Consider the following 26,469-nt stretch of genomic DNA (forward strand, 5'->3'; position numbering starts at 1 on the left):
GAGTGACAGGATCTGGGGATATGCATTCACTCTAGACATCCACAAGGGGGTTGAGGTGTGTCCTGCCTTTCCTGTGTGACTCATAGTTGGGCCTAATAGACCAGGGCTGCATTTAGAGTAGTGGGAGGAGTTTCACTATCACCTGAATAGGCTGTGTCTCCTGTGCACAATGCTGTCTCTACCTCCTGTAGTGAAACTGGGCTAGAAAGGGCAGATCTATTTTGGACTGGGCTCAGAGACCCTTGCCACAAGGAGAACAAAGAGAACCTGGGGTATAAGTATTGGACCTTAAACCCCAGGAAATTAGATCACTTCCGGACTGAAAAGGAACCTCTGCCAAGGAGAAGAGCTGGAGAGCTGTAAGGAGGAGTACTGCTCCTTTGCTGTGTGTGCTTTGCTGGGTTGACCTGCAGTAGCTGTTTCTGCCAAGGAGAGAACAAAGACTGGAACGTTGCTGTGAACCTGCTTGAAGAAGGATCTCCAAGGCCTTGTGTGTGCTTGCCTCCCGTTCTGAAGTTTCAGGGCCACAAATGCTTCATCTACACCCACTGACCAGCACCTGGACTCCTCTGTGGACTGCTGTATTCAAAAGGGCACCAATTCCAGTTCCTGGGGCCTGAAAATAGTGTGGTTTGTGCTGCAAAGCAAGAAGAACAATTCAGATGCCGTCAGCGATGCCACCCAAGATGCCTCTAACTGCACTGAGGCCAGGAGCATTGCTTGTGAAGTGCACGAAGCACCGCCCTGCCTGAACCGCAGCTCTGACGCCCTTCGATGGCTACAGTTATCAGCCTTCCCGACGCCAGTGCTTGCACTGACTCCGTCACCGCCAGCATCACATTATCGCAGAGCCAATAACTGACGCTGGTGACTTCACAAATTCTTCGATGTTGACTTGCCTCACTGGAACCAACGCCTCATCGCCACCTAACTTCCCCTGTCCTGGATGCGACACTTCGCCTTCTCACTTTCTCGACACCTCACCTGCCCCTTGGCAGAAAGGAACCAGCTTTACCTCGGCACCGACGCCTCACCTCCACAATGCCGTGCATTGTCTGTTGACTTTGTTTCCAAGGAACTGTTGTGTGGGCATTCATTTGACTCCGTGCCCGGCACACGCACCTCACCGTACTTTGCATTTGTGTCCGTCACAATGTTGTAAAAGCCCCAGGTGGAGCTATTTTTGTATCTACTGGTCTATTTTTGAAGTAACCATTTTAAAAGGGATATCTTGATACAAGTATGTTGGATTTTTGTCATTTTGGTTCTGTTTGGTTTCACTAAAGATACTTTATTTTTCTAAGCTGGTGTGTCTTCAATGTGTGATTCTGTGTTTTGAGTACAAATAGTTTACACATTGTCTTTGGGATAAGCCTGTCTGCTCGTGCCAAGCTACTAATGGGGTGAGCAGGGGTTATCTAAAGTGTGTAACTCCCTTACCCTGACTAGAAGGAAGGGACACTACTTGGACAAAGGTGCATATCTCTGCCAATTCAAGATCCCCATTTCTAACAGTCTCCCAGCTACACATCAAACATATCGTAACAAAATAAAACCTTACATCAAATAGGGAAAGAATTTTCAGGATTCAAGTAAATATTTTGATACGTCCTTCAAGTTTTTATTATTATGTTTTGGCTCTCATTGAGGGCCACATAAAAGACATACCACCAATACAAGTAATAATACATCAAGCACTATATTTCATCTATATACAATAATTCTAGTACATATGTCGATCAAGTCCAAAGAAAAAATCATTCATTAAAGTAAGCACAAAGAGGAGCTGGCACAATAAATAAATAACATTAATAAATATCTAAAAAACTTTTGAAAAATTTAAAAATGAAGAAGCAGAACACTTCATTTGGAGGGCAATATAAAGATTGCATAAAAATATTTAGAGTAGATATACCTAAGCGGAGACAGATAGGTTTTAGCCATTTAAGGCGCAAAGTACGGAGTGCTGGGCAGATCAACAGAACGTGCATACGGTCCTGTATACCAGTATTACAAAAATTGCACATATTGGATGAACCGTGCCATTTAGAGAGAAGTACATTTAATGGCAATAGATCGTACCGAAGAAGGAACCAGAATCTTCTGATGCCATGGGGTAAGTTCCATAAAACATAATTTACTGCTTTTTTGGCAACATATGAGTTAAGGAGAAGATCACAACCCCCTTTTCCTTGTAATATGTTTTTATCGGTTAGAAAGCATAGTTCCCATGATGCCTGTTTTAGCAGGATTTTTAGTTGTACTAGAGAGTACTGGAACAAAGTACCTTCCTCCAACCTCAGAATAGTCACCGCTTTTCTGAAGTTCTTTACAAGTAATGAAAACTCTTTAAAGTTGCCTAATAATTCACTCTTCAGCAGAGCCCTCATTGTCCCCGGTTCCGCTCTGGCTAGAGAGGCCACCCATCGTACCAGGGCACAGAGCCCCTGTACCCAGCTACCCCTTAGCCCAAACTCAAGTCTGCATGCTGCTAAAGAGCAGTTAGTATTTAGGGATGCAAGGGATCTCAGAAGTTTCCCTTCGATTTTATTGCAGAAATCCCATAGTTTTATATCTATGAGTTCAATGCCGTAAATGAGGGTAGCGGGAATCTTAGCCTTATATACTTCAAGCAGAGAGGCAAAGTGTCTTTTGCCAGTTGCTGAGTAGAGTGTTTTAAGGCCATTGCCATGTGCTATAGCCTTTCGTGCACAGTATTCGATGTGAGGCCTCTCGCTCATGTTAGCCGCGATGATTTTCCCCAAAAAGGTGTAAGTTTTAACGACCTCCAATTTTTGACCACCGATGTGCCAGCCGAAGTTTTCCGAGCGGCACTTCCTTCTCCCCCCTATACACATAATTTTGCTTTTGGTGATGTTAATTTTCATAGAGTGGGAGACTGCAAAAGCATTAAGGGCTTGCAACCTATTTGCCAAACCTTTCGGTGTCAAATCAAGGAGGAGGATGTCATCAGCGTACATCAAGCAAGAAACAGAAGCCCCCCCTATCACTGGAGCAATGCCCTCACAGGCCGCCACCACGGTAGGCAAATCCTGCGTGTATAGGGAGAACAAAAGGGGCGCTAGAAGACAGCCTTGCTTTAGACCATTAAGGGAAGAGATACGATCCGAAAGACCTCTTTCCCCCCCCTGCAGCACCCTACACCATGTTTCCGTATGTAATGAGCGGACAAGCTCCAGCAAGTACGGGGGTACTCCAAGAAAAGATAATTTTCTCCACAGCGTTCCACGATCTACTCTGTCGAACGCTGTGGAGAAATCAATGAAGGCTGCATAAACAAATCCCCTTCTTACTTTCGTATACTTGTCAGCTATTACGTGCAGGGCGGTTAAATTATCTAACGTGCCATGTTCCTTACGGAATCCCGTTTGTTCGCGTGGTAAGATATTGTTCTCGTCGACCCAGTCGGAAAGTAGCCTTAAGAGACATTTTGCAAAAATCTTGCCGACTGAGTCGAGGAGCGCAATCAGGCGGTAGTTACTGGGGACTTCCCTTGCACCCTTCTTGAAGATGGGTATCAGAATACTACCCCTCCAAGATGCTGGAACCCTTTTTGTCTCAAAACAGGATTTGAATAGAGGGTAAAGAATTTTACTCCAAAGTAAAGGCTCCTGCTTGAGAACAGTCATGGGGAGTTCGTCCGGTCCCATTGCACCGGACGAACGCATATTTTTTATGGCCGATACTATTGTTTCCTCTGTGGGATAGATAATTTCACCATCAGAGGTTACATCAGGGAAGTTAGTGTCCTCTATAATACCATTCCCCCCGTAGAGCTCCCAAATATAGGAAGACCAGACATCTTCGGCAATAGGGATAGAGCAAGGGATTACTCTATTGCCACATTCCTTCCCAATTATAGACCAGAATTCACGGATCTTGCCATGCACTACAGCTTCCCTTAGGTTAATCCATACTAGGTCTTCCTTCTCCTTTTTTATTGTCGCCTTCAATCTAACTCTCTTTCTTTTTAACCTAGATACTTCTTTTTCCCGTTCCCCGTTTCTGTTTAGAAACTGGGCGCGTACTAGTTTATTTATCTCTTTATTTAATGTTCTCAGAGCACTGGGCATATATACCCGCTTTAAAGGACACCTAGCTTTTTTAATATCTAGAATAATGTTCCGCATAAATTTTTCGAAACTGGATATTTCTAAACCATGCCAAGCATTCAGGTCTGCCATGGTTTTACACAAACTGGTATGCACCCTAGCAATTGCAGATGGATTCCAGTAGCATCTACCAGAGGAAGCATGAAAGTCCGTAACTTCACCATTAAGAGACCATGATGCCGTACTAGGTGGTTTTAAAGAAATAGCCAGGATAATTATATTATGATCACTCAGCATCGTAGGAACTAGTATAAGATCCAAGATGCGCGGGAATATATCATAATCAGATATCGCATAATCAATTATAGAGGGCTTGCCATGGGAATTATGCGTAAATTTTGCAGGTACATCGGAGGGGAATCTCCCATTTAGAATAAGCCCCTCGACTATCGATAATTCCTCAAGGAGAAGCTTCCCTCTTTTGCTAGTTGTGATTTTATCTGGGAAAACAGATTGTGGTATAAAAAACGCCTCTTCTTTTGCTCTATTTCTGAAAAGATTCATACTAGAGTTAGATATTTTGCAATTTAGGTCGCCTACTAATATGACTTGTGGGGCGGGAGTTCTATTTTTAATGAGGCCAATATATTGAAATACCTGCTTCAACACACGGTTAAAACACTCTCCGGGAGGAATATAAGCATTTATAATAACAACAGACGTCTTCATGGGAAGTGTGGGAAGATTTGCTATAGATATAGCCTGGAAGAGGTTACTAGGGTCGATGTACTGAGCAAATTTCCAATTCACTTTGTTGGATAACAGGCAAGCGATTCCTCCTTTAGCATGGCCTTTCTTGGAAGCAACAGCCGGGACTTCCAACACAAAATAGTCATTTCTGACATCAAGTTTACTAGTGCACCAGGTTTCTTGGATACAAATTACGTTTGCACCCAACGTAAATAAAAACTCCAGTTTCTCTAGGCTATTGTGTATCCCGGCTGCGTTCCATGAGATAATTTTCAATTGGTTATTAAAGATGCTGAAATAATTTAGGATTGTCTGTGGATTTAGCTGCTAGAGCACTATGCAACCAGTTCCATCGATTAGAATCCTCTAACAAAGAGGAATTCTTGGTCAGTGGGAGTGGTTTTATCTGGGAGACTAAGCGTTTTCCTTTTGCTACCCAGATCTTTAAGTCTTTAAAGGATGAACCGATCCCAGTTTGTTTATCATCTTTTTGGGTCATCCTATAAGACACATCTTTATAACCAAAATTCATTATAGGAAGGACATCAATGCCTGTACATTGGAAGCACTCTGCCTGTTGCAAGACCAAATTTACAATTATTTTTGAGTAAAATTTCACCCTAATACTCGACACAGTTTTCCCCCCCAACAGAGAGACTAGCTCAATATCACTTGATTGGATGAGCTGTAACTTATCTATTTCACCAAAACGTTTTAGTAACCATGATCTGTTTAAAAATAAATCATTATCAAATAGCGGCAAAAAGTCCAACACATTAGTGTCCACATAAGATAAAGCTTCTTTTTGCTCATGGGGAGCAATTGGCGGCTCCTGTCCCCCCACTATAATAGTGAAAGGAGAAGCCAGTGGGTTAAGTCCCCCGGATTTCAGTTGATTAACATTCCCTGGATTCAGTTCAAGGGGAGATTTTAAACCCACCCCAGCTTCTTGTATTGGGACCTCCCCAATCGTAGGTAGAGAGATTACAGGGGTCTCAGGAGTATGGGAACTAAGACTCATTTCCAAGGCCACCTCTGCATTTGATGAAATAATTTCAATGGCACTACTTTCCCCATCACTCAGATGTAAAGAGTCTTGAAAAATGATTCGCCTCTGTCTTTTCTTCCTATGCTTTCGCACCGGTTTCCTTTTATTTCCTTTGTATTTTTTATGTTTTCCATTTTTTTCCCTTACTTCTAGGTTAACCTCGGTAGTTGATTTTTTATTTTCCGCACAAAAGATAGGAAACAGATCTTGTGGTACCTGGCAGTCAAGTTTGGGCATACTTCCATCTTCCAACTCTAGATCCCCCTTCATAGTGCACTTAGTTGCAGTAGTTTCGGTGGTTACAGGCGTGCCTTTAACACTATTATCAGGATCTACCAAAGGTATTGGAGCTGGGACCTTCAAGTTTTCTGTACACACCTCAGTTTCCCCCTTTTTCAAGATAATGACTTGCGGGAGGAGTGGGGTGATCTTCTTCTCCGGTGCTTTTTGAACTAGATGTTCCAAAATTTGTGTAACGGAATCCAAGATGCAGTCCGAGCTACCAACAAATTTCCCCAGGAGAAACAGAATAGAGGCTAACAGGTGTTCCAAGGCAATAAGGGATTCCGATACTGGTTTATCTACTGCCCCAACTGTAGGGCAACTGCCAGAAAGATTAAGAATTGGACTCCTAGAAGTACTTAATAAGTCAGACATATCATGTTTGCCAACAGAGGGGGTACTACTGTAGAGATGGAGCCCAGATGGAGTCGCCCTTCCCGGGAGTTTATTAATTTTCGGAACATCCGGGCTGTCAGGTTTCACATAGCGGCCACAAAGTTCAAGGTCAATGGAAAGTGGTAATGAAACCTGCCCATCCATACTGTTCAAAGAGGGCTCCAAGAGAGGGACGGGGTCATTAACTAAATCGCCTTTAGGCAAAGTTGCAGGAGGATCAATAGCCCCGCCCTCCTCAAAGTGTACAATACTAGGAGAATCAGTGGGTATCGTCTGTACTGGTTCAGAAGTTATAGGCAGAGCGTTGCTATGTACAACATTAGTATAAGCCTCTTGGTTTGTTTGGGCAATGTTATCATTTCCACCGGTCATTAGGAGTTTGTCCCCCGGTTTTTCCCATAGTTCAAAGAGCTGACATTGACCCTTTAGCAGCGGGTTACTCACTGATTTATTTCTCAGGGGATTAGATTTTGTTTTGGCACAGGTTCTTCCACCCACCATTCTGCCAGAACGGAGCTTTTTAGTCATCTTTTTAGATCAAAGCTTCCCACACCTACGACGTATGTAGGAATGAATATTCCAAAAATGAGAGTGAAAAATAACTTGGATACACACAGATATGAATTAAAAATTACAATAATACGGCCAGCGTTCTTGTACAAACGTAGGAATTCACTTCTCTTGGACCAACAACGAGATAGAATTGGAGTACAGAGGAAACTTTAAAATGACGGGGCCCAGCCCAGCCTACCTCGGCCACAGAGGGCCCGCCCTTTGCCCGGGCTTAGCCCGGCGTCCCGCTCGCGTCCCGCGAGGCGGGGGTGTCTCCGTATTTCTGCGCCTCCTGGCGCGAAACTGACGCGGCCGGTGCCGCTGGGGTTGCTGGGAAACGTAGTTTCCTGCCTCAGCGCCGCGCTCCACCGCCAGTGAGTGTGTCTGAAAGCGGGAGGCGGGCGGGCAAAGTCGTAGACAAAACGGAGCCCAACAGCAGCGTTCACGGAGCAGAAAGCAGTCCAGGTAATTCTGCAACAACACCCCCTCGGCCGGGGTGTCTCCGTATTTCTGCGCCTCCTGGCGCGAAACTGACGCGGCCGGTGCCGCTGGGGTTGCTGGGAAACGTAGTTTCCTGCCTCAGCGCCGCGCTCCACCGCCAGTGAGTGTGTCTGAAAGCGGGAGGCGGGCGGGCAAAGTCGTAGACAAAACGGAGCCCAACAGCAGCGTTCACGGAGCAGAAAGCAGTCCAGGTAATTCTGCAACAACACCCCCTCGGCCGGGGTGTCTCCGTATTTCTGCGCCTCCTGGCGCGAAACTGACGCGGCCGGTGCCGCTGGGGTTGCTGGGAAACGTAGTTTCCTGCCTCAGCGCCGCGCTCCACCGCCAGTGAGTGTGTCTGAAAGCGGGAGGCGGGCGGGCAAAGTCGTAGACAAAACGGAGCCCAACAGCAGCGTTCACGGAGCAGAAAGCAGTCCAGGTAATTCTGCAACAACACCCCCTCGGCCGGGGTGTCTCCGTATTTCTGCGCCTCCTGGCGCGAAACTGACGCGGCCGGTGCCGCTGGGGTTGCTGGGAAACGTAGTTTCCTGCCTCAGCGCCGCGCTCCACCGCCAGTGAGTGTGTCTGAAAGCGGGAGGCGGGCGGGCAAAGTCGTAGACAAAACGGAGCCCAACAGCAGCGTTCACGGAGCAGAAAGCAGTCCAGGTAATTCTGCAACAATACGTCCTTCTGCTAGAACTAAGAAGCTGGCAAATATTTCACTTCTGTGAGAAATTAAACTGTAGTGGCTGTTCAAACCAACACCACTAAATGAATGCTAAAATGATTGTTTTTTAAATTATATATCAGGTTCTTAGATTGTATGATTTGCATTGCCCTTAGGCGAATTTAGTTGTGGAGAATAATTTCAAAGAAGCCTATTGACAAAGACATTTTGAAGTACATCAAGTAATAGCCCTTCAGTACTCTTTTAAATACTACTACATGCCATTGTGAATTGACCACAAATCGCCTTAAATACAAATAATCAGGGAACATACATATATAATTAGTACAAATAGAAAGGACTGTCTGTGCCTTCTTTCCATTTTTTAATAATAGGCGTTGGCTATTTTGGGGACAATTCAGAAAGACATCTGTAAAAGTGTACTCCTCTATTATCTATTCTGTATTCATGAATGGTTTTGTGAATCAGCCCCAAAGAGCGTACTATAAATAACGATTTACAAAAAGGGGGTGGTGATGAACAGAGTGTCTGAGTTAAACAGACCACTCTTACCCAGTCCAAAGATCAGGGCTTGATCCATCACCGTTATTTATCTCACTGCCCCATCCCAGCTCAGAACCTGGCTATATGCAAATCAGTCTGTCCCTGGCCCAGTGCATCATGGGAACAGGGCAGACTAAACTACCAAGCCAATTCTTCACCAGAAAGGAGACAAGCTACCGGGGACCGGTTTCTGGCATTTCAGCCTTCTTCGGCCCGGCTTGCTTGAATGCTGATGGAGCAGTGAGAAAGGGACTCATGTCTGAGTATACCCTGCCACACCTATAGTGGCCAAAAACGATTTACAAAAAGGGGGTGGTGATGAACAGAGTGTCTGAGTTAAACAGACCACTCTTACCCAGTCCAAAGATCAGGGCTTGATCCATCACCGTTATTTATCTCACTGCCCCATCCCAGCTCAGAACCTGGCTATATGCAAATCAGTCTGTCCCTGGCCCAGTGCATCATGGGAACAGGGCAGACTAAACTACCAAGCCAATTCTTCACCAGAAAGGAGACAAGCTACCGGGGACCGGTTTCTGGCATTTCAGCCTTCTTCGGCCCGGCTTGCTTGAATGCTGATGGAGCAGTGAGAAAGGGACTCATGTCTGAGTATACCCTGCCACACCTATAGTGGCCAAAAACGATTTACAAAAAGGGGGTGGTGATGAACAGAGTGTCTGAGTTAAACAGACCACTCTTACCCAGTCCAAAGATCAGGGCTTGATCCATCACCGTTATTTATCTCACTGCCCCATCCCAGCTCAGAACCTGGCTATATGCAAATCAGTCTGTCCCTGGCAGTAGTTTGGTTTGCCCTGTTCCCATCATGCACTGGGACAGGAACAGACTAATTTGCATACAGCCAGGTTCTGAAACTGGGATGGTGCAGTGAGCTAAAAAACGGTGTTGGATCTAGCCCTGATCTCTTGACTGGGTGAGAGTATTCTGTTTAATTCAGAGACTCTGTCCCTCACCACCCCTTGTTGTAAATATTTTTGTCCACCCTAAGCGTGGAAGGGTATGCTCAGATGTGAGTCCCTTGCTCATTGCACCATCAGGATTCAAGCAAGCCGGGCCGAAGAGGCTGAAATGCCAGAAACCGGTCCCCGGTAGCTTGTTTCCTTCCCAGTGTAAGAATTGGCTTTTGTAGTTTGGTTTGCCCTGTTCCCATCATGCACTGGGACAGGAACAGACTAATTTGCATACAGCCAGGTTCTGAAACTGGGATGGTGCAGTGAGCTAAAAAACGGTGTTGGATCTAGCCCTGATCTCTTGACTGGGTGAGAGTATTCTGTTTAATTCAGAGACTCTGTCCCTCACCACCCCTTGTTGTAAATATTTTTGTCCACCCTAAGCGTGGAAGGGTATGCTCAGATGTGAGTCCCTTGCTCATTGCACCATCAGGATTCAAGCAAGCCGGGCCGAAGAGGCTGAAATGCCAGAAACCGGTCCCCGGTAGCTTGTTTCCTTCCCAGTGTAAGAATTGGCTTTTGTAGTTTGGTTTGCCCTGTTCCCATCATGCACTGGGACAGGAACAGACTAATTTGCATACAGCCAGGTTCTGAAACTGGGATGGTGCAGTGAGCTAAAAAACGGTGTTGGATCTAGCCCTGATCTCTTGACTGGGTGAGAGTATTCTGTTTAATTCAGAGACTCTGTCCCTCACCACCCCTTGTTGTAAATATTTTTGTCCACCCTAAGCGTGGAAGGGTATGCTCAGATGTGAGTCCCTTGCTCATTGCACCATCAGGATTCAAGCAAGCCGGGCCGAAGAGGCTGAAATGCCAGAAACTGGTCCCCGGTAGCTTGTTTCCTTCCCAGTGTAAGAATTGGCTTTTGTAGTTTGGTTTCCCCTGTTCCCATCATGCACTGGGACAGGAACAGACTAATTTGCATACAGCCAGGTTCTGAAACTGGGATGGTGCAGTGAGCTAAAAAACGGTGTTGGATCTAGCCCTGATCTCTTGACTGGGTGAGAGTATTCTGTTTAATTCAGAGACTCTGTCCCTCACCACCCCTTGTTGTAAGTACTATAAATAACACCAAGGCATGCAGTGAAAACATCCTTATCTTTAAAGTGCAGCTTGCTAAAATGGCTGGACTCTGAATCATACTTTCATCACTGACAAAAATAGCAGACTCTCAGGTAATGTTACAAAAATAGATGTCTTTTTATTTAATATTATTTTGAATCTCAGTTCCACAATTCCAACATAGCAAAAAGGTTCAAAAAGTGGAAGTGACCAAACCTCATGTTTCATCCTTTTCCCAGGCTTTTCACTATCAATGAATGCAGAAGTACATGATGTTGTGTGAAGTGTTTGGAGAGAGGCACAACAATGGGCGGGAAGAGACCAGCTATATCAAGCATTCATAGTTGGTCTTTCCCCTCTTATCTGCTAATTATGTTTTATCACAAGCGAGTTCTGATATCATCATAAGATATTGCTGGGGATTAGTGACGTCACAAGGCAGAATATGGTTAAGGAAGCCTTGAATAAAACCAGAATAATGGGGTGCTTTCTCCTGGGTTCAAGGCTGGAGTCAGATCAGAGGTGTTAAGTGGAAGCTTTCCTGGTCACTCATCTTGTGTCGCGTGTGAGCAGATCCATTCCCTTTCATGGTGAATGACGAAACAGTAGTGAACAACCAGGTGAACATCTGTTAGGTCACAACAAAACATATTTGGCTTCCCTGATAAAGAAGTTGTTTGCTCTTAGGCAGAACATTTTATTTCCCTTAGCCATAGTTTCCTTATCTGAGCGTAAGTAAAACTGATAGAACCTGCAAGTTCAATTCATAGTGTGTGGCAAACATTAACTATTAATGCATTCTGGAGGAATGGCGAGCCCCTGGTACTACCAATAATTAACCCTTTCGCTGCGGCGGCTATTCTGCCGCAGCGCTAACGGGGCGCGGCGGACGCGCGGCGGCCGCATGCTGGTGACAGAACCGCTCCGTCACCAGCCGCGGTTGAGCTGTGCTGGTGATGGAGCGGTTCCGTCATGACCCGCCCCGCTCAATACAACGGCCGCGCAGGCGCGAAATCAGCGCGCGCAGGCGCGGCGGCCGGGCCATGACGGAGCCGCTCCGTCATCAGCACAGCCCAACCGTAGCTGATGACGGAGCGGTTCCGTCATCAGCAGGGGAGGGGTTAATAAAAAATATCTCGACTGCACGTTAAAACATAATGCAAGTGTTCTGTGACTTTATAAAGAGACACCGTTTTGTCCTCAAGCCTCTACAGATGGTATTCCTCTGCGGCTTGCAAAAATCTTATAACATACAATAGAAGGTGCCTTATCCTATATGTTGTACAGTAACAGACATTTAGCCTCTAGTTTAGCTACACTCCATTCGAACTAATAGTAATGGTACAGACTATATACAGAGCTTTGATGCTAAAGTTAGAGGCTTTCAAGCACAATTTTCTCAATGTGCCATTGCACTGATTAAAATATATCTATTGTCTCAGCAACAATAAACAAATCTTTAGTGCTTCTGAGACATGCCTTTGCCGACTCGACTTCCCCACGGTTATGTATAGTATTCTTGTTTATTGTTTCAGAACTGCACTATGTGCCTTGTTGCTGAACACCTGGTATGGGCCAACAATGCATCTCTTGCAAGGAGGTAGCATGATGCAAGTACTGGTGAGGTTATTGGTGCTGAAAGCCTGGTTGTGGAAAAAGGCCCTCCCTGAAGGGTCACCCCAAACTTTTGCCTTCCTCCTCCTCTTTCTTCTGATGGATTATTTTCATTCGGTTTAGGACTCTGCAGCGGCGGCCACTCCATAAGGCGGAGTAGCACCACCCCCCTGCCACCACTTGCACCTAAAACGATAATAAAATGGGTTTTAAACCCGTTTTATTTTAATCCCCCTGGGCCCTAACCCAGGACTCAGACGAGTCTAGGGGGCGGGTCCAGGGGGATGACACTGTGGTGGGGGAATGGTAGTACACGCCCTTGTCGCCTCACTGGGCAGAGGTGTTTGGCTGGCCGTTTCAAGCCAGACAAACCCTCATGTGCAGTGAAGCTTTCTCCAGCCCCAGCTGCAGTGCTGGGATGGAGCAACCAGGCACAGGCTCCCAGTCGGCTTGGGAGCTAAAAGTCCCAGCACTCAGGCCAATCCTGACACTGCTTTCATGCAGTGTCAAGATTGGCTGCAGTGCAGTCAATGTTAAAAGCTGCAATTCCCGAGTACAGAGGAGTAGCTGTGTCATGTTTTATATCTTTGGAATGGTAATGATAAATCCTCTGTACTGGTAAAGTTGGTACCTGCAGCCTGTCTCCAATACGCGTCTAGGGTGGGTGACAGCTACACTTTGTGCATTCTCTTCAGACACAAACACAGGAAGGTTAGGTGTTTCTGTGCTGCATTATCATGGCTCTTACTGAGCAGGAAGGGTGAGAGGAGCTAACATTTACACCTGATTAGGCAGTGTTGTGTGTTTTTCCTCTGTGCTGCCCTGCTGCCTGCTGCTTTCCGACCCTGCTGGGGGAGAGCTAGACTTGCCTTGCAACAAATGTGCTCTCTAAGGGCTTGTTGTCTTCCCTCCTGTTGTTTGAGACTTGGAGCTATCAAAGTCTCCACACCTGCTCCTGTGCCTTGTTCACTGGAAGTGGGTCCAGATAATTGCGGCAGAGAAATTGATGCATCTCCAGTCTCCATGTAGCAGAACCAGCGCATCAACCTTGTAGGGGGAGTAGAATTGGTGCACCACTCTCAGAACCAACGCATTACCTTGAGAGCCTGACTCATTGGAACTGCACATCGCCACCACTGCTTGTAGAAAATCAACGCACCACTTCGACTGCTGGCTCGACATCGACGCATTGCTCATCTGCATCCGCATCTCACTCCTGCAACCAGGATCAAGGAACTCTGTTCATCAGGCCTGCGTGGCTCTTGTCTTCGGCCTGCACTCCATCGCGGTTGGCCTAAACTGTTGACTTTTCCCCCGTCCATCACGATCAGATATCCTCCATTTGTCGCTTATTGCTTCTAAGCGCGAGAACTCTTTTTGTTCTTTAACAATTCATATCTCGACTTCTACGTATTGGAGTTTTGTAGCTTTGGTTTTGATTTATTTATAAAATTATTGTCTATTTTTCTAAAACAGTGTGGAATCTTTTGATCTTTTTATGTGTTTTCATTGTGTTACTCTGTGTGTATATTGCAGAAATACTTTACACATTGCATCTTTAGATTAGCCTGACTGTTCTTTGCCTAGCTACCAGAGGGTGAGCCCAAGTAATCTTTTAGTGTGTCTCTGACTTACCATGACTAGGATTGTGGTTCCTGCTTCGACAGGGTGCATACCTATGCCAACCATGAAACCCAATTTCTAACACCTGAATGGGGCTAACAATGCATCACTTGAAGGTAGGAAGCATGATGCATGTGCTGATAAGGCTATTAGCGCTAAAAGCCAGGGTGGGCTAACAAGGCTGGAGCTGATTGTTTCTAAAAAGTGGGAGGGGCTAACAATGGTTCACTTGCAGGAAGGAAGCCTGATGCAAATGCTGATGATGTTATTGGTTCTTTATGCAAAGGTATGCAGCCACGTAGAGCTCTAGTCGGCCACAGCCTTTAACTTCATCCCGCTGTAGGTAAAATTCTTCATGGTGACTCCGTACAGTGGCTCAGGGGCGGCTCTAGGCTCATGGTGGCCCTGGGCAGGGAGCGTAGGTAGGGGGCCTGGAAGAGGGGGTCCGGGCGGGGCGGAGTGCGGAGGCCAGTGAAGAGGAGGGGGTCAGGGTGTTTGGAAGTGGAACAGAGCCGGAGGCAGCCAAATCCCTGCTAGGGGCCGCCACGCAAATATGTATCCATCCTCAGAGGATTATTATATTATGGATATATATTGGCGTGGTGGCCCCTGGGGTTTGGTGGCCCTGTGCATGTGCACAGCTTGCACATGCCTAAGGCCGCCCCTGGCTCCCCGATGAGGGCACCTCTTCCTCTATACCGTCTGCTGCATTGCCCTGCGGAACTCTACAGTTTCAGAAAATTTTCCTTCAACATTTTTCCTAAGCCCGGAAGGTAAACCGAGACCGGGGCCAATCCATCTTGTGTATTCGACCTGTGCTCCATTGCGGTCAGTCTTAACTTTTGACTTTGACTCGGTCTTGCACCACATACCCGCAGTTGGAGCTTTGATCCTTTAGACGCTATTTCTCTCTAAAAACTTTAAAATCATAACTCCGGTTCTACCAGTGCTTAATTTGAGTCAGTGGTTTCTGTTGGTCGGCACCATCACTTACTTGTCAACATCCGCTTTTATGTCAGTCTGCCACACAGTGGCATTGTTTGTCTAAATTAGAGATGAGCACAACAACAGTTGTTTATTAAATCAAAATGCATTAAAATGACAAATACCTGCTATCAAAGCCATTCTTATATCTTTGGAGGCCTGGAACAGTCAGAATTGTCACATTTGTAGGAGTGTGATGGTTAGTAGTTAAGTTGTTACTGTAATTTTCAGTGCTGACAGTGGGCAAGGGGGTGGGGCAAGCGGAAGTTGCCTCCTAATGAGGGCCCTGGCACTTCTATGTTTACAAATTAAGCTCTGGGTTCCAGACATTGGATTTAATGTGTTTTTGGGGTCATTTTATTCATTAAAATCTACTCTATTTTTCCAAACTGATTTGGGATTTTTCTTGTGTTGTGTTTTCAATTTATTAATGTTTGTGTGCTGCAGAAATACCTTACCCATTGCCTCTAAGTTATGCCTGACTGATTTTGTGCCAATCTACCAGAGGGTAAAGCACAGGTTAATTTAGTAATTTTTGTATATGACAGGGATTGTGGTTGTTGCTTGAGTAGGGTTCCCCCCCCCCCCAACCAATAACCCAATTTCTTACAAACCCTGTGTGAGAATGTGCTCATGGCATTCTGGATGTTTATGGTTGTGCTTCTCTGCATTCGCTTCCCTTCCGGGACAGGGGCTGTGGTTCAACTTTTGAATATGGCATATAGTAATCCAGTGTATTTAATTGAGGAAATGCGCATATGAGGCTTTGTGGAACCATAAACCAGAAGAAACTTGCACTTACTATGAAAATGCAACGTCCCTATAGTATGTTCACATACAGACCAAGTGCTATATCTGATCCTGTACGGCAAGTGCCAGATCAGACCCACACATAGATGAGTTTCACCCAAGTAGGAGGACAAAGTGCACTTAAGCCTTCATTACAAACGGTGCAAAAACCACAAAGGCTCCAGGAGATATTATAAATGAATGCAGAAACTGCAGAATTACAATATGAATAATACATTCCAGAACAAATGGAAAAACATAAGAAAAAAACACTGCATCCACAAAATAATCCAAAACAAAATAAAATTATTATTTGAAAATAAGTTTCCCAGAAAAAAAAAAACAGTACTATGTAGAACAATACAAAAAAACAATTTAGGCTCAACATATTACAAGAAACAAACCCATTCCAACATTACAGAGTGTTAACAAAAAAAGAAAATTAATGATAAGGGTCTCAAATTTGGCTGAACTTGGTTGAATCGTCCACACAAGATGGAACCTATAACATATAATGTTCCTAATGTTATGTGTTCAATACCAATGCAATCACTGTCCACGAAAGAGCATCAATATTTTTGCATGCTGCTCTTTTGGGGACAGTGACTGTGAAGTGCCGAGCTCTGTGAAGATCGTATTTGTGTGCCCCAGAGTTAAAATTATTTGATCTATAATTACCTGATTATGACCTGCAGGCGTTTTTGGTATTGAACAGGTAAACTGTGGATCGGTAAACAAATTTCTCCTTGAACATCATGAGGGTTATGGGTTATTGAACCTACTGGTCTCCTGTTTTCTAGGAGAGTCACACGCCAAATAAATGTGATTTGATTTGAGTTTGTTGAAAGATACCCTTGAGATGCCAAATTGGTAGCTTCATGTTATGCCCAGTGGTCTATAACATTTCTGTGTTTTTCTGCTAAAAAGAATTTCTATCTTGAAGATGACCCTGTAAATTGTTAGGGTTGAAAACTCCGTAGACAAATTATTGGCAAATTGGGAAAGGAAGATGATATAGAATAGGTTCCAGCTTGTGTGGATTATTCAAACAAATTTGAGATCCTTTGCCATTCTTTTTCTTTTTTGTTAACACTCTGTAATGTTGGAATGGGTTTGTTTTGTGTAATATATTGAGCGTAGATAGTTTTTGTGTATTGTTCTACATTGTACTGTTTTTTTCTGTGAAACGTATTCTCTAATAATTATTTATATTGTTTTGGATTATTGTGTGGTCACCGTGCTTTTTCTAATGTTCTTTCATTTGTTATGGAATTTCTTCTGCACATTGAAATTTTGCAATTTTTGCATACATCTCTACTATCTTCTGGAACCTTTGCGGTTTTTCATGTTTTGACTGCCACTGATTCTGGGTTAGTAAGGCTGCCCCTGTTGTGGCTAACCCTCATTACAAACAGGGCCGAGTTCTGTGTTTGGTGTCCATTCCTATTTGCACCCGAATCACGATTATGATGATGTAGGTAAAACCTGGTGTTAATAGTGCTGGAAAACTACTCAACATCCTAGTTTTCTGTAACTTGGAAGTGGTTAATGTATTTGCAACTATCCCCCATTCCAAGGTCCACTCGCTGCATGGTGATTTCAATATTTAATGGATGTTCAATTAGCCTCGGGACTGCACCCAACTTGTAATGTAGACCTCAGTACAAAGATCCCTTTACATATTTATGAAACAATGTAGTTGTTTGGTCATTTTGAACAAATCAAAACACACTGTATATCAAACTGCAACAACATTCACACTTTTTCCTATTAAAACCATATGTGAAAAGACACAGAATGGGCAGACATAGGAAGGCGAAAATAATGTTTATGGCAACTATGTCTTTACCCCTATTGACCAAACATGGTTCTATACTAAAGCAATTGTTAAAGGTGCCATGAGAGCTCTGATAATTTACCTCCACTTTAATTTTGAGATGATAGAGCCATTCTGGCCATTGTATATGTCATAACAGGCACCACTCACCTGGATTCTTTATTGACACTTACAAAATTTCAGAAAACACTTTTGCATTGGGCAAGAGTGGTGTCTCAAAGGGGCAGTGAAGACAGCTGTTCAACCACTCAGTTACAAATACATGTGATGAAGGAACCCCTGAAACCACCCATGCTGAATTATTGCCCACCTAAAACTCCCTTCTCTCAGTATAAAGAAGAAACGCTGTGGTCATCTTAGGTTTTTAGTAGGGGTGAGCTGTAAAATCTGCTCAGCCATGTGGCAGAATTTTTCTCACGTGCGGCTTGCAAGCGTTAAGTTGGCAAGAGCGAGCGCGGAAAAACGAGCACTAGACCGCCTCCCAGAGGGATTTCCCAATGTTGGTCTGTAGCGGCAGGTCACTACCGCTCACATTGAGAAAGTTGTGACTCGCGGTGTAAAAGTTGCTGCTCAAGTAGAAAATCTATTCGGGCGGCAGAAAGAAGCAGCACCATCCGGCATGCCATGTGGTGCCATTTGTGCTTATTTTACAATGCAGGACAAGCTCCGGCGCTAAAAATCAGCGTAATCAGTGTGACAGACCGGAATTCCGCCGCTCAGAGAATTTTGAAGAATCTTGTGGAATTTTTAGGTAACTCCACGGATTTCCACAGAGTAAACCTCTGCCAGTTATGCCCAACCCACATTTTTAGATGACAGAATCTTGGACCCTGGACCTATTCTTTTTCCATTTCTCTATTGAAGGCACAGGCGTACACGTTTCCTCATGTCAAGGGATGTTTTCAAAGAAGCCAACAATGTTTGGTGGTGTTACACATGACATGGAGCCACTAGTCAGATACTGTGTTAACAGCATTATCCTTGGATTACTGTTCATTAATACTGTGACTTACTTGAGATCAGTCCTGCCCACCACATCCATTCCCGCAGATAAGTGAATCCACCCTGTCCTGCAAAAGAATAAACATTTCTATCAGAAAATGAGAATGTAGGACACAATATTTGAAAATCTACCAGGATAATATCACTACCCGTTCTTATACGCCGATCGATACTAGCATTTGTCCTGAAACTGAGCATTTATAGTAGTTATGGATGAAGCATCTAGTCCATACGAAAATATGAGAAATCTACATGGCATTTTCCACCTGTGTTCGTTCACTTAAGATTGATCTTAGAAAAGTTTCATGAAGATCGGTCAAGGGAGCAAAATGAATAAGGGGCATCCCAAAATGTGTGTCCCCAATCAAATTAATACACAAAAGATTTGCTAAAATACCATAAAAAGTCGCTGGACGACGTTGTACAACATTTTGCAGTAGACAGCGAGTATTGCCTGTGTGTGCTTTTTGTGGTTTGGTGTAAATTTGTCCTGTTGTTTTCAAAAGGTTAATATCAGAATGTACTTTTGGAAATTGTTGACAGTTTGATTTGTAAACGGATACAAGAGCTGATATCTGTGAGCAACACCAATTGGGAGGCACGGTTTTTAATCAAAAGCTATTTGCCAGCTCACAGCTGCTCCTGATTCACAAGCAATGCTGAAAAACAAAAACAAGCACATATCCCTCTAAATTTGTAGTTAGGACGAGACAATGAAACAATTTGGGTGGAGTGAGCTAACTCAAGAGCCATTAAGCAAAAATCAAGTGAAGTGTGCAAAATTACTAGGGCTTCCAACCTAACCCAGGTATGAGAAAACAGTTGTATTTAAGCTTCATCGAACCTGCCCAACATAAAATACCAAGAGAGGAGGGAATACAATATGAGCTTATATCATTGTTCCCTGGCCTGCCAGCAGGGACGGTTTGGGAACCGAAACCGGCCCTGGCAAACTGCTCGGCCGCCTTCTCTGGGGGGAGGAAGGGGGTGCGGCTGAGTTGTTTGCTAGGGGGGTTTTTGTCGACTTTATTACAGGGGGCCCAAATTTGGACCCAGAATGCTAAAGGTCCACCTCCAAGATCTTATCGGTAACAAAACACCTTCAAGAGCATCAGAGATCCAGGCCCCAAGGCTATGGCTGATACAAGTTGTGTGACCAGTGCAGATATTCATTTTGGGCTGGTGTTATGGTGCACCTGATGCATCATACAGAGTACCTGAATTAATTGTTTTACCAGAAGTCAGTAAAGAGAGGAACATGTTTCAGACACAGGATCAAATTCATACAGACCAGAAGCAAGCCGAACAGCCATATTTTGAATGTGCTGCTTTCAGCTATGTGAAAAAACAAAACGGCAGGCATTTTCCATCTATACACCCAGGATTTAGTTCAACATCCCTATATCGATCAGGCCTGGCAAAATGGGGCTCGAATTTAGGAAAGAATTGAAGACTCGCCTCTCTAAAAACACTACATCACAATGCATTAACTATGCACAACCCAGCTTCCTCTCCTATTTCTTGTTGACTTCATGGTTGTCTTTGATCAGGCTTTTTGGCTAGGTTCACGCTTTAGACATACTACTTGCATACATACATACATACATATACATGTACATACATACACATGTTTTGAAAACAATTGAAGACACTTCTGTTCTGCTAAACTTTACCTACTGTTTCATTTCTTCTTTTTATCCGGTCCCTAGTAGTCCAAGCACCATTATACCGGTGAGCTAAAGTGGGCTTTAGAAATAAATAAATATATTGTAATGTAGCAGGGATTATAATGGCAGACCACACACTTGTCTTCACAGAGCTGGATACAATGTATCCAGATGACGTCATTTGGCCAAAATACATAGGATCCAGGTGGAAAGCACACATACACGTCCCACATTGTGCATCGAGTGTATACCAGTACGTCTCTGTGTGAGCAGGAGACTCAGCTGCTATTCGCTGGTACATGGATGTTTTTTGGACAGGGAGGAATTCGAATATGCTGGCATTTACAGCAATCAAACTGCATTCCACAGTTGAAAGTTGCACAACCACAGTGGAAACATGTGCTTGTTTACGTGCCAGACGCACAGGTTGCAGGACAGGAAAGACAGGCTGTATGACTTGGCCAAAGGTGACAGTAAGCACACGCTGCCCATGCAACACAGCCAGTAGCTGTGCTCTGTGGGATCTAAGGGTGGGGGGATAGGGCACAGAGCAATGTCATTTTGGATGTCACCTGTGTTTCTCGATAATAAATGCTGCTGCTGATACACACACTGACTATACTTACCCTCATATTCAGTGTGGGAATGAAGGGGAATTAAGCTGGATCACACATACAGCAGATATTATTGAGTCAGATCAGAGATCCGTCTTGCTCCTGGGAAATATGCTTAATTTATCTCATGTAATTTGCCAGCACTGGGATACAATTCAGCAGTGTCTGCCTTCCATTTCGAGCAGCAACATGCAGGCAGCATGGGGAGTTTCTTCTTTTAGATTCCACCTGGACCCAAAACAAAAGTCGAATTGAAAAGGCCCTTAGCCCTCGTTTCGCTTCAGTATGATCCTGGTTGGGAGCTATTTGAATCCTAACACCTACATGCTAATGCAATGGAGGGAAATCAAAGGCATGCAGCCTGTTTTCACTTCCCAAGCCTCCTGGGACCTCGGAGGCAGAGCTGCAGGTAAGTGTGTGTGTTTTTTTAAAATTAATGTTTGGTGCTTGCATGCGTGCGTGTATGTATGAATGTTTGGAAATGAGTGTTGTGAATGGACGTGTTTGTGTGTGTGCACGCACGTGTGAATGCATGGCTGTCAGTGTGTATGTGTATGTGTGCGCGTGTGTCCCTCCGTCCGCTCACATCCCTCTTAAAATTACCGCCCGCCACTGATTTGAGGGTCCTAAAATAGATCTTGATTCAGCCAGAAACCAAGATTTTTAACAGAAATGGAAGAGTAGGGGTGTAAGAACTGGGGTCACCAATTCCACTGCTGTAGCTTGGCGCGAGCGGGAAGGCACTCGAAAGCTAGGTGTAAAGAAGAAGTACAGAACCCACTCGCACTGAGACAGGGAACGCACGCAATTACTGACACAACACCAGCTAGTCGTTTTAAAACAAGATGCATTTATCTAAATTTGTCTCATTGCAGGTAAGTAGTTCATTAGTATAAACGAAGCATCAATTCATCAGGCAACATTTCATTGTGTAAGCATAGGTGAAACCATTCCTTTAAAACTCAGGTAACATTTCATTTTGTAAGCATAGGTGAAACCATTCCTTTAAAACTCAGGTAACATTTCATTGCATAGGCATCCGCAGCAATACTTGTCCTAACCAGATTCTTTATAGCCACATTTCACATGACACTACCCTATGGAACATTTCCTCTTTGCAAGTTGTAACGTTTCATAAGTCTACTTTCATAATGAACCTTTTCTGGAGAAACGGGGGCCTTCAACACAACTCACTTGAGGCCCAACATGAGCTCCAGTATCATCATCAGCAAATCCTGCTCAAGGGCAGGCCAACAGAACAGTCCCCTAACAGAGGGTTAACTTTATCACCAAGATGAGTCAACAAGTGGGGCTAATGCCCAGTTCAGGGGTTCTTAGTCCCTCTACCCCCAGTTTCAGGTTCTTATCTGGCTAATTAGGGCCAACGGGGACCAACCACAGTCTCCAGTAGAGAAGAGGTGGTCACGGGGCTGCCTCACTTGCAGGCTTTTCCGCAGTCCAGCAACCTCCATTGATTCTGGCCCTCCCTTGGGTGTAGTTTACCTCATTTCCCAGTCCTCGCTCTCTCAGGCGGGCTCCCTTGGTCGCGTTCCCGGCCTGCGGCAGCTCGGGGGCTCCACTCTCCCTCGAACCCCCTAGGCGGGACATGTGCATTGGAAGGTGCACGTAATACTGATTTGTTTCCTGTTAGAGCAACGGAGGAGTCGTGGTTCCCGGAGCACGGAGGGGATTCTGCTAGAAGCGGTCATAGTTGCCGGTCTGCCTCAGAGAGTAACATAGCCCCTGATCTGAGCAGAGCACAGTCGTTTTCCACTACGCGCTACAGTGTCTTGCCAAAGTCCTTTGTCTTGGAATTACGGAGTGGGTTGTGTTTTCGAGCAGAGCGCTGTAGTTGGTTACTATTCGCCACTGTTTCCTTTACTTCCATTTCCTTTGTGTTTGTGCTTCGAGTAATTGGAGCGCGGAGGTGGCGTTCAACCTCGCGTTACCAATCAGAGTATTTCTTGTGTTTGTTCTAGTTAGCTGGAGCGTGGTGGCGGTCGCAACCACGCGCTGCCAGTTGTTGGAACTATTTGTATATATCTACGGCCGGAGCACAGTGGTGGTCGCAACCACGTGCTGCCGGTTTGAATTCAAACTCTCTATTGTTTATTGCTGGAGCGTAGTGGCGGTCGCAACTACCCGCTACCAGTTTATGTTGCTTTGATTTCCACGAGAAAGATCAGGAGCGCGGTGGCGGTCGCAGTCACGCGTTACCAGGTCCGGTCTCACACTAACAATGTACTTTAGTCATTTCAACTGATTCTTACCTGTTCTTTGGATCCTGGCATATTTTCCTATACTAGAGACTTTTGTGTGGGATCGGTGGATACCTTTACTTAAGTAATTCATCAGAGAACTAGTACAGTTCTACTTTTATTCTTTCTTTTGCTTTTACTTTGGAATAAGGGAGAAGGAGTATTCTTTGTGGACTGTTGGTATCTATGGTAAGTTCATGGTTACAAGCATATGGGGGGGAAAGATTGAGCATGAAAACTTGTTAGCTGAATGATATTCTCAAACCATTCTATTTTCTTCCAGAGTGATATAGAACCAGAAGATGGTCTTGAACTATCATATTTATCCTCAAATAGGGATCATGCATATACCAGGTACAGTCCTCTTTTAGTGGGATCTAATGAGAGTAGTTAGCTATTATTTGCTTTTGTCTCATACTTACCTTTTGTCATTTCAGGTCTCCTTACCAGCGGTTCCCTCCTTTTCCTTCCTTTTTTCCCTCGCCTGATGGTTCAAACACCCTGTATATATCTATACTCAGGGTGTTGGTAACGTCTGGAGGTGGACCCTTACTGGCATCAAACTAATTCTGCGGAGGACATCCTGACAGTTTAGTCAGGGAAGCGCTTGGATGTTGCAGTGCTGTTACCTGGTTGATCCCCCAGCAGTCCTCACTGTAGGTAGGTGATTTCTTGCGGCGCTGGATGGTTTGTGCTCCCTTCTTATGTAGTTTCTTGAGGGGGCAAAAGAAGAGGGGTTGAGTTGGTGGCACAGTGGCAGTATGGTTCCCTTGGTTCACTGGAGGTGGTTCCCTGGGTTCCCCAACGCTGGGCCAGATCAGTGGGTTTGGTAGAGTCCCTCATTCAACTTAGAAAGCAGTGCCTAGGCCCAGTAAATTCCAGTGCTGTAGGTTCCTTTCCTAGGCCCTACCGCCTAAACTCCTGCAGAGGTTCCCCCAGTTCCAGTGATGCCCCAACTGACAAGCAGGGTTCCCTCCTTTTCCTAAATACCCCTAGGTCAGGTGACCACTCTCTGAAGGTGGCAAAGTGCAACCCCTCCTCTATTCCGGAAGGTTCCAGGAGCTTCCACAGTCTAGGCTGTGGGCAGAAAAGGTGGAATGGCATTGCTACTGTATCCTAATGTCCCAGCCTGATCCTGACTACTAGTGTGGGTTTAAAAAGGCCAGTCCGCAGTAGCAGGGGCCTGTGGCAGCCATGTTGGTAGGCGAGAGCACCTGTACCTCAGCACTGATTGGCAGTGGTAAGGCGCCCAGAGACCTAGGTCCAACAAAAAAGATGGTGAAAAAAACAAGGCAAGGGCGAAAAAAAACGGGGAAAGACCACCCTAGGCCTGACAGGTCTAACAAGGTGGTGTTGCTTAAGGATGATGTCAGGTAGCCTCCAGATATCAAGAGCGTGTTTCCATTCCATTATTAATGGAGTCTAATTAATTTAAGCCAAAAACAAAGGGCCCAGTTGCTGCTTGCTAACAATGCAGAAAATAAATATATACATAGAGATGTACATAGGGCCAATCGCCTCAAATGCTTGTTTTGTTAAATCAAAAATGTGGAACCTCAGATAACTATCATTGTAACAACAAATGATAATACAACTCTGAATACATGTGCACTGTATGTTAAACATATGCTACAAACAGGCTTGTAAGCACACAACTTTACCCTTTTCAATAAAGCCTGAGCATCTGTGTACTGGATCCACCTGAGGTTTCCCAGCACAAGGTGAACAAGCCCACTGGTTATTTACCATGGAAGGCCCAACATTTATTTATGCAGAACAGAGTCAAAGGAGCCCTTTTGTATTTGAAAACAGAATCTACTGTGAGACATATTGAACCTACAGTCCGATCCCTGGGCAGAGAGGTTCTGACTTGTTGCAAGACTAAAACATTTATTAAACATTTTCTCACTATGCCTTGCCAGCAGGTATGTTTCTGAGAGATAACAGGCTGTGACATTTCAGTGGGATTTAACTCACTTTCTCTGTAGTGAAAGTAGGATAATTAATAATTGCAGGGAGATTTCAAATTGTTAGTGGCTAGAAATCCCATCAATTAGATTTAGGGATTTTACTTTATAATGCAATGCTGTGAACCACTTCATTGAACATAAGCTGGAGAAGCAGATACCCTATACGAGCTCACACGCTTAGTGTCTTGCCTAGCATTCCCATATATTTGAAAAAAGATTCCCAAACAGGACAGGCTGCTCCATGAATTATCACCAGGAATAGTATAAGGGAGTCCTCCTGGCTTTATGATGTTGCAGGCTGATATATACATTTTACTGGACACTAAGGGGTCTATTTGAATGGCGGGCAGATTGCCCCCCGCCGGCCCGGCAGGGGCGATCCGCCCGTCATCTACGTATGAATGACCCCCTGCCATATTAGGATGGCTGGGGGGTCTGCAGCCGACAGGAAGACCATCCGCCGCTTTTCCACCCGTCGACGAGTCGACCGGGCGGAAAAGGGGTCGAACATGGTGGCGGTGTCAGCAAGACACTGCCCTCCATATTAGCATGCAGGCAGAGAAGTGCCTTAAGGCATGCGGCCTTTGCCTTTGGGGGCCCGTAGCGGGCCCTCAGGAAGTTGGGGTGGGGGTGGGGGTGCACATGGGGGGTACCTATGGTACCCCACTGCATTGGCATGGACAAAGTGGCAGGCACCGCGCTGTGCCTGTCACCTTGTGCATGCCAATGCACAACGTGCCTTTCCAGCATTGTGGCGGGGGGTGCAGTGAACACCAACAGCCACAATGCTGGGAATAGGGGATGCCACTGCCATGGTGGCATCCTGATTGCAGGTGCGGGACCGCCGCAACCCTTGCGGACGTTCCCGCATTCTGTTACGGTGGCAGGTGGACTTTGTCCGCCCGCCATCGTAATAGACCCCTAAGTTTTAATAGGCCATTACCACCAGTCCAAGGTCATTGTGGTGTGACAATCCCCTCCAGCCAAGAACTGTCCAGCTCTGCCTCGAGGGATCTCCGGGTTAGACCAAGAAATGAGATGCATGCACTACTAACTTGTTGCTTTTAGGTGCTACTTGCCAATGACAAACACAGATTACACAGGAAGTTGGAAACAGAGTTATTGACTTTGCATTCAGCCACATTGTACAAGGTTACACCCAAGAGCTATTGGACTACTTCAAAATTATTGTGCAGATGCCATCTAAACACTGTGCCTCGTACTGGCTCTACAAAATAATAATTAAAATGTTTCCTTTGCTGGGAC

General features: G+C 45.1%; 1 protein-coding gene across 1 annotated transcript in view; it reads right to left on the reverse strand.

The window, feature by feature from the left end:
• The window catches only part of NIPAL1 (NIPA like domain containing 1), a 176,206-nt gene that overhangs the window by 44,624 nt on the left and 105,113 nt on the right, over nucleotides 1-26,469 (reverse strand). Inside the window, 1 exon segment of the mRNA XM_086962677.1 lies at nucleotides 18,706-18,762. Coding sequence (XP_086818803.1) covers nucleotides 18,706-18,762 — 57 coding nt within the window.

This window comes from Lissotriton vulgaris, chromosome 3_1 (genome assembly GCF_964263255.1).
Source record: "Lissotriton vulgaris chromosome 3_1, aLisVul1.2, whole genome shotgun sequence".
NCBI classification, from domain to species: Eukaryota; Metazoa; Chordata; class Amphibia; order Caudata; family Salamandridae; genus Lissotriton; species Lissotriton vulgaris.